This window comes from Gekko japonicus, unplaced genomic scaffold (genome assembly GCF_001447785.1).
Source record: "Gekko japonicus isolate JY-2015 unplaced genomic scaffold, Gekko_japonicus_V1.1 scaffold1383, whole genome shotgun sequence".
In the NCBI taxonomy this organism is placed as follows: Eukaryota; Metazoa; Chordata; class Lepidosauria; order Squamata; family Gekkonidae; genus Gekko; species Gekko japonicus.
The window spans coordinates 457682-471756 of record NW_015162523.1 but is presented as its reverse complement, the minus strand read 5'-3'; the positions used below and the strand labels follow the sequence as shown (position 1 = coordinate 471756).

Sequence of the window (14075 nt, the reverse complement as noted above, 5' to 3'; positions counted from 1 at the left end):
GGGCGAGCCGCTGGTGGCGCGCTCGGCCGCCTGCCTCCGCCTCGTGGCCGAGGCGCGCCTCTTCCAGGCCGCCCGCCTCGACCGGCACGACTTCGGGCCCTGCGCCCGCCTCCGCCCGCGCCCCTCCACCGGCCTGGCCGAGATCCTGGTGGTGGTGGGCGGCTGCGACCGGGACTGCGACGAGCTCGCCACCGTCGACTGCTTCAACCCGCGCACGGGCCACTGGCGCTACCTGGCCGAGTTCCCCGACCACCTTGGCGGCGGGTACAGCCTGGCTGCCCTCGGCAACGACATCTACGTCTCCGGTAAGCCGGGGAGAAGGAGGGAAGGGAGCAACGTTCCCTCTAAGTGTGGGGTCCTGTGAGCAAAAATTCTGCTTTGTGAGCGACTGGAATTAAAGTTGTGAGTGCGCAATTTGGCTACTACATAAATTAGTTTGCTCTGGAGTCATCCTTCCCGAGCCGAGACGAAAATATGTGAGCCAGAGGCTAAAAAACTGTGAGCTAGCTCACACTAACTCAGCTTAGAGGGAACACTGGAAGGGAGGCGGGTGGGATCTCTTCCTTCCCCGGGGCCCTGCGTCCACCCAGTCCTCGGACCGGTCCCGGTTGGAGCTTCCCCTCTTTGGAGTTCCACCGGGTTTGTCAAGTGCCTCCGGAAAGGGTTTTGGGCAGCCGGGGAAACGGGCGTATTGGGGCGCTTATGAGTTTCCTTACAAAGTGGGCATTGTGTCATTCCTTGTAGAGGGGGCTTTGTAACAATCTGAGCTGTGTCGTCTTTATTCAGATGGAAGCCCCCTAAGCTTCAGTGGGACTGGTTTCTTCTTAAGTACAGGGCGGCTGCCCGGCTGGCGTTTCAGATGGTAGCCGGGAGAGCGGGCGGTGGTCCCCGAGGGCAGTGAACACAACTTAAAGCTTGCCCTCCCGGCAAGGCCTGCCACCCATCCTGTCTTCCACCCCCATCCTTGACAGAGAAAATGAGCCTGCATCATTTGGTGTTTGCCTTGGCATGAGGCTCAGGTGCCTGAGAAGTGACTGTACAAACAGGCTTCCAAACCAGGCCACCGGCATATTTCCTTATATGCTGCTTTCATGCAGAGCCGTGCACTTTTCTTCGCAATGATATTATAACTGCGGTGTCATAGGGGGGAAGTACCCTTTCCTGGATAGCCCAGGATAGCCCAGTCTCATCAGATCTCGAAAGCTCAGCAGGGTCGCCCTGGCTAGTGTTTGGATGGGAGACCTCCAAGGAATACCAGGGTTGTTACTCAGAGGCAGGCACTGACAAACCACCTCTGAATGTCTCTTGCTTTGAAAGCCTTAGCGGGTTGCCATAAGTCAGCCGGGACTTGACAGCACACACACATATCATAGGGAAGTGCACCAGTGGCGCACTTTACATACGTGAGTTCCCAGGCATCCTTGTAAGAGGATCTTTGGATGTGGGGCTGGGGCAGACACACATGCTCCCTCTCTGGTGTGCCAGACTGGAGGATCGCTGCCAGTCTAAGATGTCTGCTGTTGTGCTGCCTTTACTGGGTCTGATCCAAGGAGAGTCTGTCGCCCGGAGGGCTTCTGTGCATGGTCAGCGACTCACATGGCCTTATGGCTGTACCTGGGAAAAGCCTTACCTGTGGGATGTTGTGCTCTTTCCCCAGGAGGATCCGATGGCTCCAGACTCTATGACTGTGTCTGGCGGTACAACTCCAGCGTGAACGAGTGGACGGAGGTGTCCCCGATGTTAAAAGCCCGAGAATACCACAGCTCAGTGGTCTTGGACGGACTTCTCTACGTCGTGGCTTCGGACAGCACGGAACGCTATGACCACTCACTGGATGCCTGGGAGACGATGCAACCTATGCTCTACCCCATGGACAACTGCTCCACAACGGCCTGCCGCGGCAAGCTCTACGCCATAGGCTCCTTGGCTGGCAAAGAGTCCATGGTTATGCAGTGCTACGACCCAGAGACGGACCTGTGGTCTCTCGTCAACTGCGGGCAGGTGCCCCCTTGGTCATTCGCCCCCAAGACTGTCACTCTCAGCGGGCTGATGTATTTTGTAAGGTAAGGTCTGCTGGCGTTGCTCAGGGTTGGCGGCACAGAATCCGGGCTTGTTTGTGGCTTTGGAGAAAAAGTAAAATGTCCTTCTTGGGCCGCTGAACTTATTAACGTGGAACGGATGGGGGAGGCAGGTAGAGCTCTTTGTGTGGGCTAGAAGTTAAGTTTTGGATCCTACAGTATGTGCAGAGCTGTGCAGTGTAAACGCATGGCTCTCCTGCCTTGCCCTCTTGCTGCAGTCACATATCCCCCGTGAAACATCGGCCGGGGGCTGAAGTGAAAGCAGGGTTTCGGGGGAAATTGTCTTTCCTCTGTTCTGTAAATAGAAATGGAGGTTAGGATCCAAGCCTGAAATGCTGAAGGTGTTTGTGTGGGTGGCGTAATTGGCATGATCAAGGAAAACTGTTCCTTTTTTTAGAAAGGGTTTATGATGCAGAAGGAAAGCAGCTGAGAAGCAGAGGTTGACTCCCTTTGAGGAACAGCGGTGTGTTTGGCTCTGGTACATTTCTCAGAACTGCTTTGAAGCAACTGATTTCCTCTTCTAAAAATAGCATTTGCCTCAAAAAATAGCGTTTGCCACCTAGGGAGGGAAGGAACTCAGTCAAAACAAGATGCTGTCCGTGGAGACTGTTTGGTGTTCTCTCCCCCACCGCCCAGGTACATGGTTTTTGCAAATGTCAAGATCACATGGTTCTGATTCACTTAAGGAAAATATCCCACTGGCTTGGGAGGGGGTAGAAAGGAACTCCTCCCTGTCCCCCTGGAAGAAGGCAGCCTTTGAAGCTGCCTTACACTGAATCACACCCGGGGTCCATCAAAGTCAGTATTGTCTACTCAGACTGGCAGTGGCTCTCCAGGGTCTCAGGCATTACCTGTGATCTGACCCTTAAGTGGAGATTGAACCAGGGACCTTCTGCATGCCGAGCATCTGCTCTACCACTGAGCCACGGCTCTGTATGCCCCAGAGGCCTTCTTTGCCAGACTAAGAGGGCGAGGGTTAGTGAAGGCCCCAGAGCTGCAGCTGATTTGTTGTTCTTTGCAGAGCCTCTTGCAAAAGGGCTGCTGACCTCACTGCCCTGCCTTGAACAAGGGACGTGTCAGTTTCTTGTTATCTGAAAGGAAAGCCTTGCCAGACTCTTGAGTCCTTCAGCTGGTGACAGGCCGGGCACGTGACCAAGCAGGGGTTGAAAATAGCACCTCGGACTTTATGTTCCGCATTGACATTGAAAACAGGGATGTTGAGAGTAACTTCTAGGTGAGGTTTGTGCTCATCCTCAGCAAGTGTAGCAGTTTATTGGTGGCGGGTCTTAGGACAGCCAACGATACTGTTTTCTTCCAGGAATTTCAATAGCTAAATTGGAATAATTCAAGTAGTGATAAATGCCGTGTGCCTTGTTCATAGAGGAGCTTGCGAAAAAGGCTGCCTGCAGCTACAGTCACCCACACAGAGACCGCTCCCCATCCCTTTCCTAGTGCTTGCTTACCTTCCCTGCAAGAAATGTTCCCTTGCTGCTCTGAGTTCAAGAAGCAGCAGCCCAAGGCTGCCAGAGGGAGGCCGAACTTTCTGGGGCATTGCGGGGGCCTGCTATAGCTGTCAGAGCTGGTAGTCAAAACAGTCACTTGGAGGCTTCTCACCCTTGTGGGAGCTTGCCAGTTTGGTGTAGTGGTTAAGTGTGCAGACTCTAATCTGGGAGAAGCAGGTTTGATTCCCCACTCCTCCACTTGCAGCTGCTGGATGACCTTGGGCAAGCCATAGTTCTGTCAGAGATGTTCTGAAAGAGCAGTTCTCGAAAGACCTCTCTCAGCCCCTCCCACCTCACAGGGTGTCTGTTGTGGGGAGGGGAAGGGAAAGGAGTTTGTAAGATGCTCTGAGACTCCAAGTGAAGGGCGGGGTATAAATCCAGTCTCTTCCTCCTCCTCCTCATGGGCCATATAGGGGGCTCTCTTCTCCATTGATAGTTCTTGGTCAAAAATGGCATGTGACCATGTGATGGAAACTCCAGGTGACCTAGTTAAATCACAGGATTGTCGCTGTCATTCCTCTTAAGACTGGACAGCTACACATTCAGACAGCCTGTGGACAAATCAGTGGGTGTTTCCAATGAAATGGGCGACTGCCTTATTGTTGAAACGGATAATAATGTAATAATACATAATGAATGCTCATCTTTCTTAGTGCTTTGGAGGGTTCATGATTGTTCCTCTGTAATCTTTACAACAGCCCTGGACGGTAGGCCAGGGTTATTATTTTCAGGTTGCAGACAGGGTTCTTGGCTTGTGGCTGGAATACCTGAAAGGGGTGGGGTGTTCCTGATTCAGAGTTGAGTCTCCCAGCTTCTGGCTTAGCATTGCCCATGTATGCTGTAGAGCAGGGGTGTCAAACATGCGGCACGGGGGCCGGATCAGGCCCCCAGAGGGCTTCTGTCAGGCCCGCAGTGGAACTGGCTGTCTTCTGCTTCTTCTTCCAGTTCTGCTGCTGCTGCGTCATTGTAGGTTTGCAGCTTACAGATACTCACCTGAACAGCATACTCAAGAGTGTAACAGCACAGATATTTTGATGCAATAATTCAGAGCAAGAGGTGTCAGTTATCAGACACTGTTAAATAAACAAAATATTGCAAGAGTGCTGATGCTTTAAGCATGTTTTTATTTTAAGTCAAAAAAACCCTTTGTGTTTGTGTCGTTTATAAAGTTCATATCTCCACTACCTTCGTTACATTTTACAACACACATGGCCCGGCCCAACAAGGTCTCATTTTTGTCAGATCCAGCCCTCATAACAAATGAGTTCGACACCCCTGCTGTAGAGTTATTGACCAGATTCCACAAGACACTCTATCTCCTTTCACTGTCAGTTTCCACCTCTTCTTTGCTAAGTGGGGATGGACGCCTCTGTGCAGAACCTAACTGGGGGCAGGAAAATAACCCCCCCACACACACATGTGCTGATTCTCGCAAGTGCTCCTTTCCTGGCACAGAGGAACGCTTTGGGGCAGGAGGAGTCCCCCTACCACTGCCCGGTTCTCACCCTGTTAGCACAAGACTGGCAGTGCGGGCCTAAGCGGGTTTGTGCCCTTCTTAAGCGCCCCGATGGCCATGGACTTAGAAGGGTGGAACTCTGCTTTGGATTGTACTGTGGGAGTCTGTCCTTTAAGCAACTTGCACAGGATTTCCCCAGCAGGGGTGTGATGGGAAGCATGGAATTCCTGCTATTCGAATTCCTTTCGACATGTGCTTTCTCTGCATTCCCTAGCCCCGCTGAAATTAGAGGTGGTTCAGCTGCGGGGCTTGGTGACTTTGCCTCCCATCTGCAATTGCTGGACACATTTCCAGCATGGCAGGTGCCAGATCCCTGCAGAGCAGGACTTGAGCAAATATTTCAGATTCCTAAGTGGCCCCGGAAAAACAAAGCAAGGGCCTGGCGCTCCAGGGCAGCTGCTGCTGGAGATGTTCCCAGGCCAGATTGTGAGATCCTGTGCTTTTTTCTGCAGCCCAGCATTTGCTTTTCCTGTCTCCCTTATAAAGCACTGATGTTAACCCTTTGGAGAGAAGTTAGATTTCATTTTAGCCAGATGACCCCGGAAGGTCTGCCCGTAACAGAGAGATGAGATCCCCAAGTAAGATAAGTGCTATGGGGGCTGCAGGTTGCTGGGGTTTTTTGTTTGGAGATGGGAACAAGAAGTGCGAGGGAGCTCCGGTTTCATTCCCCTTGACCCTTCTGTGTGCTGGCTGCCACTTTGCTGGGTTTCCGTGCCACAGTTCGGGACGTGCAAAGTGCATTTCTTTGTCCCCAGCACCTGTCGCTGTCACGCTTCCTGTTTCATGAACAGACCAAGGAGAACGAGCCTCGTGCAACCGGAGTGCTGCTCTGTTTTATTTAACCTCTCCAGATGCCCACCACTCCTCGAGGGCAGACTCCTCCTCTCCGGCCTGTCTGCCTTTTTGTACATTTTTATCTGGCACTTCCTGCAGGGAGCTCAGGGTGGTACAGCAGGCTTCTCACCTGTTATCCTCACAACAACCCTGTAGGCTGAGAGGGTGGCCGGCCCAAGGTCACCCAGCGAACTTCCGTGGCCGAGTAGGGATTTGAACCTGGTCTCCTCGGTCCCAGTCCTGTGCTGTAGCCATGATGCCATGCCGGCTCTTGTTATTTCCTCCCTGCCGAAGCACGCTAAGCAGAAACCAGAGGCGATAATGTACCTGCAGAGAGCAGGTAACCTGGCTTCTTCAAAGGGAGCTTGTGAGGCTGGGGGGGGGGGAGCCACAAAACCTTTCTAAAAAATCTGCCCACCTTTATCTATGTTACATCACAGGTAGCCGTGTTAGTCTGTCTGTAGCAGGAGAAAAGAGCACGAGTCCAGTAGCACCTTAAAGAGTAACATCTGTGGCAGGGGATGAGCTTTCCTGAGTCACTGCTCACTTAGACAGTGTTACCTGGAGGAGGAGGAAGAAGAAGAAGAGATTGGATTTATACCCCCCCCTTCACTACCCAAAGGTGTCTCAGAGCACCTTACAAACTCCTTTCCCTTCCCCTCCCCACAACAGGCACCCTGGGAGGTAGGTGGGGCTGAGAGAGCTCTTGACAGAAACTGCTCTTTTTGAAGAACAGCTCTTATCAGAACTACGGCTTGCCCAAGGTCATTCAGCCAGGTGCAAGTGGAGGAGTGGGGAATCAAACCCGGTTCTCCCAGATTAGAGTCTGCGCACTTAACCACTACACCAAACTGAAGGGAGCAGCGACTCATGAAACCTGCCACCATTTTTGTTAGTCTTTAAGGTGCTACTGGACTCTTGCTCTTCTCTGTGTTAGTAATTTATTCCCTAAAAAGAATGCACGTAGCAGAGTGGAGGTCATAGCTGGCTTGCAGATGGAGCCTGTAGTCTCAGAGACTTGGAATTCTTTATAGCCCTCATTGTAAGATAGATCAAGCTGGGTAGGCACGTTAGTCTGTCTGTAGCAGCAGAAATGAGCAAGAGTCCACTAGCACCTTAAGTAAAAGGTTTCCCTTGCTCGAAGGCTGGTCGAATCCGACTCTAGGGGGTGGTGCTCATCTCCATTTCCAAGTCAAAGAGCCTGCACTGTATGAAGACTTCTCCATGGTCATGTGGCTTGCATGACTAAACGCCAAGGCTCACAGAACGCTGTTACCTTCCCACCAAAGCGGTACCTATTTATCTACTTGCAATGTCTTGCTTTCGAACTGCTAGGTTGGCAGGAGCTGAGGCCAGAGACGGGAGCTCACTCCGTCCTGCGGTACTCGGGTCTTGAACTACCGAGCTACCAACCTTCCGGTCTGCAATTCAGCGTCTTAACCTCTGAGCCACCGCTGTCCATCAGCGCCTTAAAGGCTACCAAAGTTTGTGGCAGGGAATGAGCTTTCCTGAGTCACTGCTCACCTCTTCCTCACTTTGTTCTGGATTGTGGGGGAGACATGCTGTCTGCCACTAGCACAGCAGTTGCTATCAGTCTGTGCCTGCCCAGGACGTAGGTGCTGCCAGTATATTAATTGCCGCTTTGGCTTCCAAAGCTCAGGAATTTTGGGAAGAAAGAGTTGCCCCTTAGAGAGCCAGCATGGGATAGCAATCAGAGTGCCAGACTAGGATCTGGAAGGCTGGGGTTTGAATTTCCCAGTCTGTCTTGGAAGCTTGCTGGGTTAAGAGCCAGTCGCTCTTAACTTCACCTGCCTCCCTGGGTGGTGGCCGTGAGGATAAAGTGGAGAATGCTGTTGTAAGTTGCTTTGGGTCCCTATTGGGGTGGGGGAAAGTGGGGTATAACTATATATATAAATAAACCTCCTGCAAATAATTTCTGTGTATCGCTTGGGTGGATTTTGACCTAGTTGGGAGAGAAGCGGAGGTATGTGCCTGCGTGGTCTTGTTCACGTGACGGGATCTTCTTCGATCTCTTCCGTAGCCTCATTTTTTCCCTTTGTTTCCTTCTACAGAGATGACTCTGCCGAAGTTGATGTGTACAACCCACTGAAGAATGAATGGGACAAGATCCCTCCAATGCTCCAGGTAAGCTAGTTTCTGATTGTCACTTTTTTTAAAAGGGGCGTTTTTTTAAAAAAAACAACAACACCACACACACATACAAAACCATGAGTGCGCAGAAGAATCCAGGTCTTCACTTTGTTTCAGACTTGAGACAGAAATTTATAATAACTGGGCAGGGAGAGAGGGATCTTAATGACAGTCATGCTTTGTGCTGTGTTAGAGTTTCAAAAATCATATGCTTGATGTGTCTGTGGATGCTGATGTTTCTCATCACTTGGGGGTAACAAACGCCTTGGTGTGCAGAATCTACAGAAAGTCACACAAGACCAGAACTGTATGTAGCTCTGTGATGGAAAGGTTGCTCCCTGGATGGTGTGTTGTGGAGGTGGCTGCCGTTGCCTTTTACCAGCTTAGGCAGGTTTGCCAACTGCCTGCATTCCCAGAGGAAGCAGACTTCACCATTATCACATGTGCCTTGGCAACGTCCACCTTGGACTACTATAACCAGTGTTCCCTCTAAGCTGAGTCAGTGTGAGCTAGCTCACAGTTTTTTAGCCTCCGGCTCATACATTTTTGTCTCAGCTCAGGAAGGATGGCTCTAGAGCAAACTTGTGCAGCAGCCAGATCGCGTACTCGCAGCTTTAACGCCAGTAGCTCACCAAGTAGAATTTTTGCTCAGAGGACTCCACAGGTTAGAAGGGAGCGTTAGCCTGTAACATGTTTTTCCTGGGTCTGCTCTTGAAGATTGTCTGGAAGCACTAGGACTCTTAACAGGATCCTGCCACAATGAACGTGCAGGGTGGATCGCTTGTCAACTGGGCTGGTTTACAGTGTGTTTCAAGACCCCAGTACAAAGGGCTGGTTTGGGTATATAAAACCCTAAGCACCATGGGGGTCAAAGCACCTGAAAGAGTACTTCCACCTCTGTGAACTTGGCCAGGATCCATTGCAGGATTCTGCCCTAGTAGATGTAAAGGAAGGATAATTCCTGCAACATCCTTTTCAGCTGTCACTCTTAGGGTGTGGAATCCCCCTGCCCCACCGAAAGTACAGTTGAGACCACTTTTTAAGGCTTTCTGATGCAATCCCAAGACATTCCTATAAACTGCATTACACCAAGTCAGTCCATTGGTCTTTCGGAGTCCCTCTCTGGATTAGCAATGGCTGTCCAGGGCTTCAGGTGGACGAGGTCTTTTATGTCACCCAATGTCTGATCTTCATTGGGAATGTTGGGGATCGAACCTGGGACCTTCTGCGTGCAAAGCAGATGCTCTCCCACAGAGCCATGGCCCTTTCCTGGGGGGACCTTAAGTCTGAATTGGCTAGCTGGCTTTGTTATGCCCGGAGGTCTTCTGTGGTGGTGCTCTGCTCCATTGCCGTAGAGCCAGTTTGGTGTAGTGGTTAAGAGCGGCAGACTCTAATCTAGAGAACTTGGTTTGATTCCTCACTCCTCCACATGCAGCCAGCTGGGTGACCTTGGGTCAGTCACAAGTACTCTCAGCGCTCTTAAGAGCAGCTGTCTCAGAGCTCTCTCTGCCCCAGCTACCTCACAGGGTGTCTGTTGTGGGGAGAGGAAGGGAAGGAGATTGTAAACCGCTCTGAGACTCGGGGCATAAATCCAATATCTTCTTCCTCTCTTGAACAGATTCTAACAATTGGGTTTGATATTGATAGATTTTAGTACTCCATCCATTTACTGTGGCTAGATTTTCATTTTATATGCATATTGGTCTCTATGGCTTTAGGACACCTGGGTTATCCTTTTTGAACAGTGAGGTGGGATATAACGTCTGTAAAACTTGGTGCTGCCTGCTTCTCAACTGAACTGTACAAATTATAATGCCTCATGGCACCTAGTCACTCCAGATAGCCTCTCTTTAGCACAGCAGCACATGTGGGAGTGTGAACCGGTAAAGATATCTGCACTGATTTGAGTCAGTGACTGCATGCCATTTTGCAGTGGTTTCTGTTTACACGGTCAGGCTGAAAAACAGTTGAGCTGTGGCATCCAGAGGTGTTTGGTTACATTCTTAGTCACTGTTGTGAAGAACTGCCTAGGGAAACTAATATCATGCCTGGGATTGACGGACAACGCTTGCATCCCACACTTGCATTTAAGGAGCTGCCTTTTCCCGACTTCCCTTTCGTGGTTCTAGTCCAGTCCCTTTTGCTGTCGGCAGCAGTGATTGAATCCATAGGATAGCCATCATGTGGGATTTATGAGCGAATTTAAGATGAACGCAGGGGGCGTGGTCAGCAGTTTCCAGTGTGGGGCAGGGACTAGACTAGCTTCTGAGACCCGGGCTTGAATCCCTGCTCTGTATGGAAACCTGTTGGGTGACCTTGGGTCAGTCACTCTTTTATGGCCCAAGCTACCTCCCAGGAATGGGAGGGAAGGCGGCGTGGTGTAGCCCGCTCTTGTTGAATCTCTAAGCAGGATGGGTCCTTGAATGGGAGACCACCAAGGAAGATTCTGCAGAGGAAGGCAATGGCAAGCCATCTCTGCTCCTCACTCGCGTTGCTGGGGCTGCCAAAAGTTAGTTGCGCATATGTACGTACAGTGGTGCAGTGATCAGATTATTTGCCCACCCTGGAAAGCCCCAGGCTAGCCTGATTTTACCGCTTGGAAGTCTGTCTCTCCCCTGACACTGACCATCTGGAGAAACAAAGTCTGGGACCAGTTTATTATGTGTAAAACTTCTGATTCACTTCTAAGACAACGATCTGGCATTACCACGACCCACTCAAAATTTGTGTGCACGTGGTTTCCGTGGCTGCAGTATATGACAGAGGCAGAACGTCTTCCTACTAACATAGCTTACTCTTCTTGGCTTTTCTTCTAGCTACTCTAGCTCTCTTTTTTATATACAATGAAACGCACACAGAATTCTTCTATATCTGAGGTCTAGCTCTAATCTAGTCCTCATGTTCTCCTAATTGACAAAGGCAGTGTGGTTACCAGCACTCCTTACCCTTATTTATTGGTTGATGAAGGTTCGAGAGTGTCAGAATGGTTTCTGCTGTTGAATGATTAGCTTATAACTCAACTTGATCCTCTTGTTGTTGCTTGTTCAGTGCGTCTGATGTTTATTGTTGTAAATGATTATTTAAAAACGAATAAAAATTTGGGGGGGGGGGTTGGCCCTGGTTAATACTTGGATGGAAGACCCTCAAGCAGGTCCAGGGTTGCTGCACAGGGGGCTACAAAGGCCAACCACCTCTGCTTCTCACTTGCCTCAAAAGTCCCTTGCTGGGGCCACTGGAAATCAGTAGTGACTTGATGGCCCGTAATGCACGTACATAAGTACTTTAGAGATCATTGTTAGGATAAGATGGAGGGGGAGGATAATGGCTCAGTGGCAGAGCCTCTGTTTGGTATGCAGTAGGTCCCAGGTTCAATTCCCGGCATCTCCAGTTAAAAAGGACCAGGTAGGAGGGGATGTGAAAGGCTTCTGCCTGAGACCCGGGAGAGGTGCTGCCAGTCGGAGTAGACAATCCTGACCTTGATGGACCGCAGCTTCATGTGTTCATGTGATGTTGTGAGCAATGTTCCCTCTAAGCTGAGTTAGTGTGAGCTAGCTCACAGTTTTTTAGCCTCTGGCTCACACATTTTTGACTTAGCTTAGGAAGGACGGCTCCAGAGCAAACTAATTTATGTAGGAGCCAAATTGCTCACTCACAACTTTAATGCCAGTAGCTCACAAGGTAGAATTTTTGCTCACAAGACTCCACAGCTTAGCGGGAACATTGGTTGTGAGGGGCTAAGTATCTAAACAGATAAGTTTTCTTCTCCGAGGTCCTGAGTGCAGAGAGGTCCTGAAAATTGGGACCGCTGCAGTTAATGCATATGCAGCGTGGCTCTGGTCAATATCGCCTCCCTCCCTTATTTCCAGGTCCACGTCGGGGGCAGCTTAGCCGTGCTGGGCGGGAAGCTCTACGTCTCCGGCGGCTACGACAGCACCTTCGAACTTTCGGGCATCGTCGAAGCGTACGATCCGGAAACGCGGACCTGGAGCGTGGTGGGTCAGCTGCCGGAGCCGATCTTCTGGCACAGCAGCGTCAGCATTTTCCGCCAGTTCATGCCCGAGACCCAGGAGGACGAGGAGCCCCCGTTGGACAACGCCGTCAGCCTGAGCCGTCAGCAGCAGAACCTTCGCAACCAGAATCTGAACGAGCTGCATTGACGGCTGGCCGGCTTGTCTCTGGTGGCTCGGGGCCAATCCGTGGCCCGGAACTGGCGTCACTTCCGGGGCGGGAGGCAAGCTGGGCGTTGGAGACCGTGACGTGTACGCTTGAAGGGGCGGCGGGAAGTGCGGTGCGAATGGGAAAAAGGAGCACACGGGGGGGGGGGAGTATTTTCCTTGGGGATCAGCCTTCTCTTTGGCCAGGGAGGGGGCAGCAGAACAGGTGAGTTCCTGGAAAGGAATCCTTTAGGAGGTGGGGGAACGGTTGAATCATCACCTGGCTGGAAGCTGTGAAGGTGAGGATTGAAGAAGCAGCCTTTCCAAAGGGGTCTGATAGCTCCCCTCCCCTGCCGAAAGCATCAGATCTCCCGCCAAGTCCTCTGCTCCTTAAGGGAAAAACCATCTCCCTCCACGAGAAAATAGTCCAGGTAGCAGCAGGGCTGTAAGCTGCTGCTGTACGTGGGGCTGCAGTCTCTGCACCCTTCCGTCTAGCGTCTGACTGTAGTGGACCCCTTCCGCTGCCTTTAAGGAAGGAGCTCCAAACCAGGTTTCCTTTTGCAGGGGGAAGAGAACCCACAAGCAGGTGCCAACGGGTAGGATAGTGCTGCTTGGGAGGTGCTGTGTCACGTGTGCTTTGTTAGAATTGGATAACTAGAGTGTCTTCTGAACATGGGCAAAGGAAAGACAACAGTGTTCCAATGAGTAATTTTGTTTTGCAAACAGTGTAGCTGCTACAGTGGGTGACTGGCGCGTGAGAATCCCATGTTCCTCGGATGAACTCACAGCGCCTCTTTTCAGTGCTGGTGCCTTCTAGGTTTTGAGTAGAGAGAACCCCCCCCCCCCCCCCCGAGTCCCTGGAATTGTTCTTAGGGCAGTGTTCTTGCCTCTGACAGTCTCTTAAAAGTTCTAGTTTTCAAGCAGCGAGTTGAGCAACGGAATTTGATTTTTCTTATTTAATCGGAGCGAGCCCGGGGAACCAGAGAAGCTTCCCCGTCAGCGGTCTGGCATGTCGGCAGTGGTGCTCCTAAGGGGGCTTTCCAGTTGCCGAGTGTCAGATTCCCATTCGGAAAAGAAACGGGAGAAGGGTGGTGATCGTAGATCGTCGAGGGCCTCTCCTCCCCTCCTTCCAGTTGCTGCTCTGGTGGTCCCTGAGAAAGGACCAGTAGTTTCTTGATTCACTCTTTTGTTCCGGGCACTTTCTCTGAGTTTCCTAAAGCCAAATGATGAGCTGGAGGAGGGGGGAGAGGTACTCCATCGGGGGGGGGGGAGGGCACTCTCTAATGGGTTTGAGGTTTTCACCAATGGTGCCTTAATGGAATGCAGCTTGAAACAAGCCTTAGCCCTGGTTCACACATGCAGGAGAAATGAAGTTGGTCAAATGCACCGCTTTAGCTTCAGGCAAGAGGATCCCCATTTGGAATGCCTTTCCTTCGTCGGCTCCCCCGGAGAGAAAACCAGCACTTCCAGCCAGGAGAGAAGGTGGACCTTTTCTCCCGGCTGGCGTTCCATTTTCCGCACAAAGGAGCATTCCAGAGTCCGGAACCCTCCACCTGCTCCCCGAAGCCGTGCAGTACCATCTTACCCCCGCCTCCTCCTCTTCCTGGATGCGTGAAGCAGGCCCCAGCTGGCCCCTCCCCTCGTGCCGCCAAAGATGGCGGACCGACATTTTGGGTCTGTGCTTTGTTCTTGGCATTTCTTGAAGAAGGCATCCCCAGGGTGGCGGCCATCACAGAGAGAAGCAGCGGCTGTTTCTGAGTTGCAGGGAAAGGCGGACTTCGCCGCTGGTCTGCAGAAAAGGTTTAGCTGCTTGTGAAGCTAGAATGGACCGGGTTGGGTT

The 14075-nt window shown here is 51.4% G+C and overlaps 1 protein-coding gene across 1 annotated transcript; it reads left to right on the top strand.

Moving 5' to 3' along the window:
• Position 1: 1 nt before the first annotated feature.
• On the top strand, positions 2-13083 carry KLHL21 (kelch like family member 21; the record flags this gene model as incomplete). Its single annotated transcript, XM_015406254.1, has 4 exons — positions 2-305; positions 1658-2063; positions 8003-8075; positions 11948-13083. Coding segments are annotated over 4 exons (1074 nt in total), but the record flags the coding sequence as incomplete, so codon positions are not given.
• Between the last annotated feature and the right edge of the window lie 992 nt (positions 13084-14075).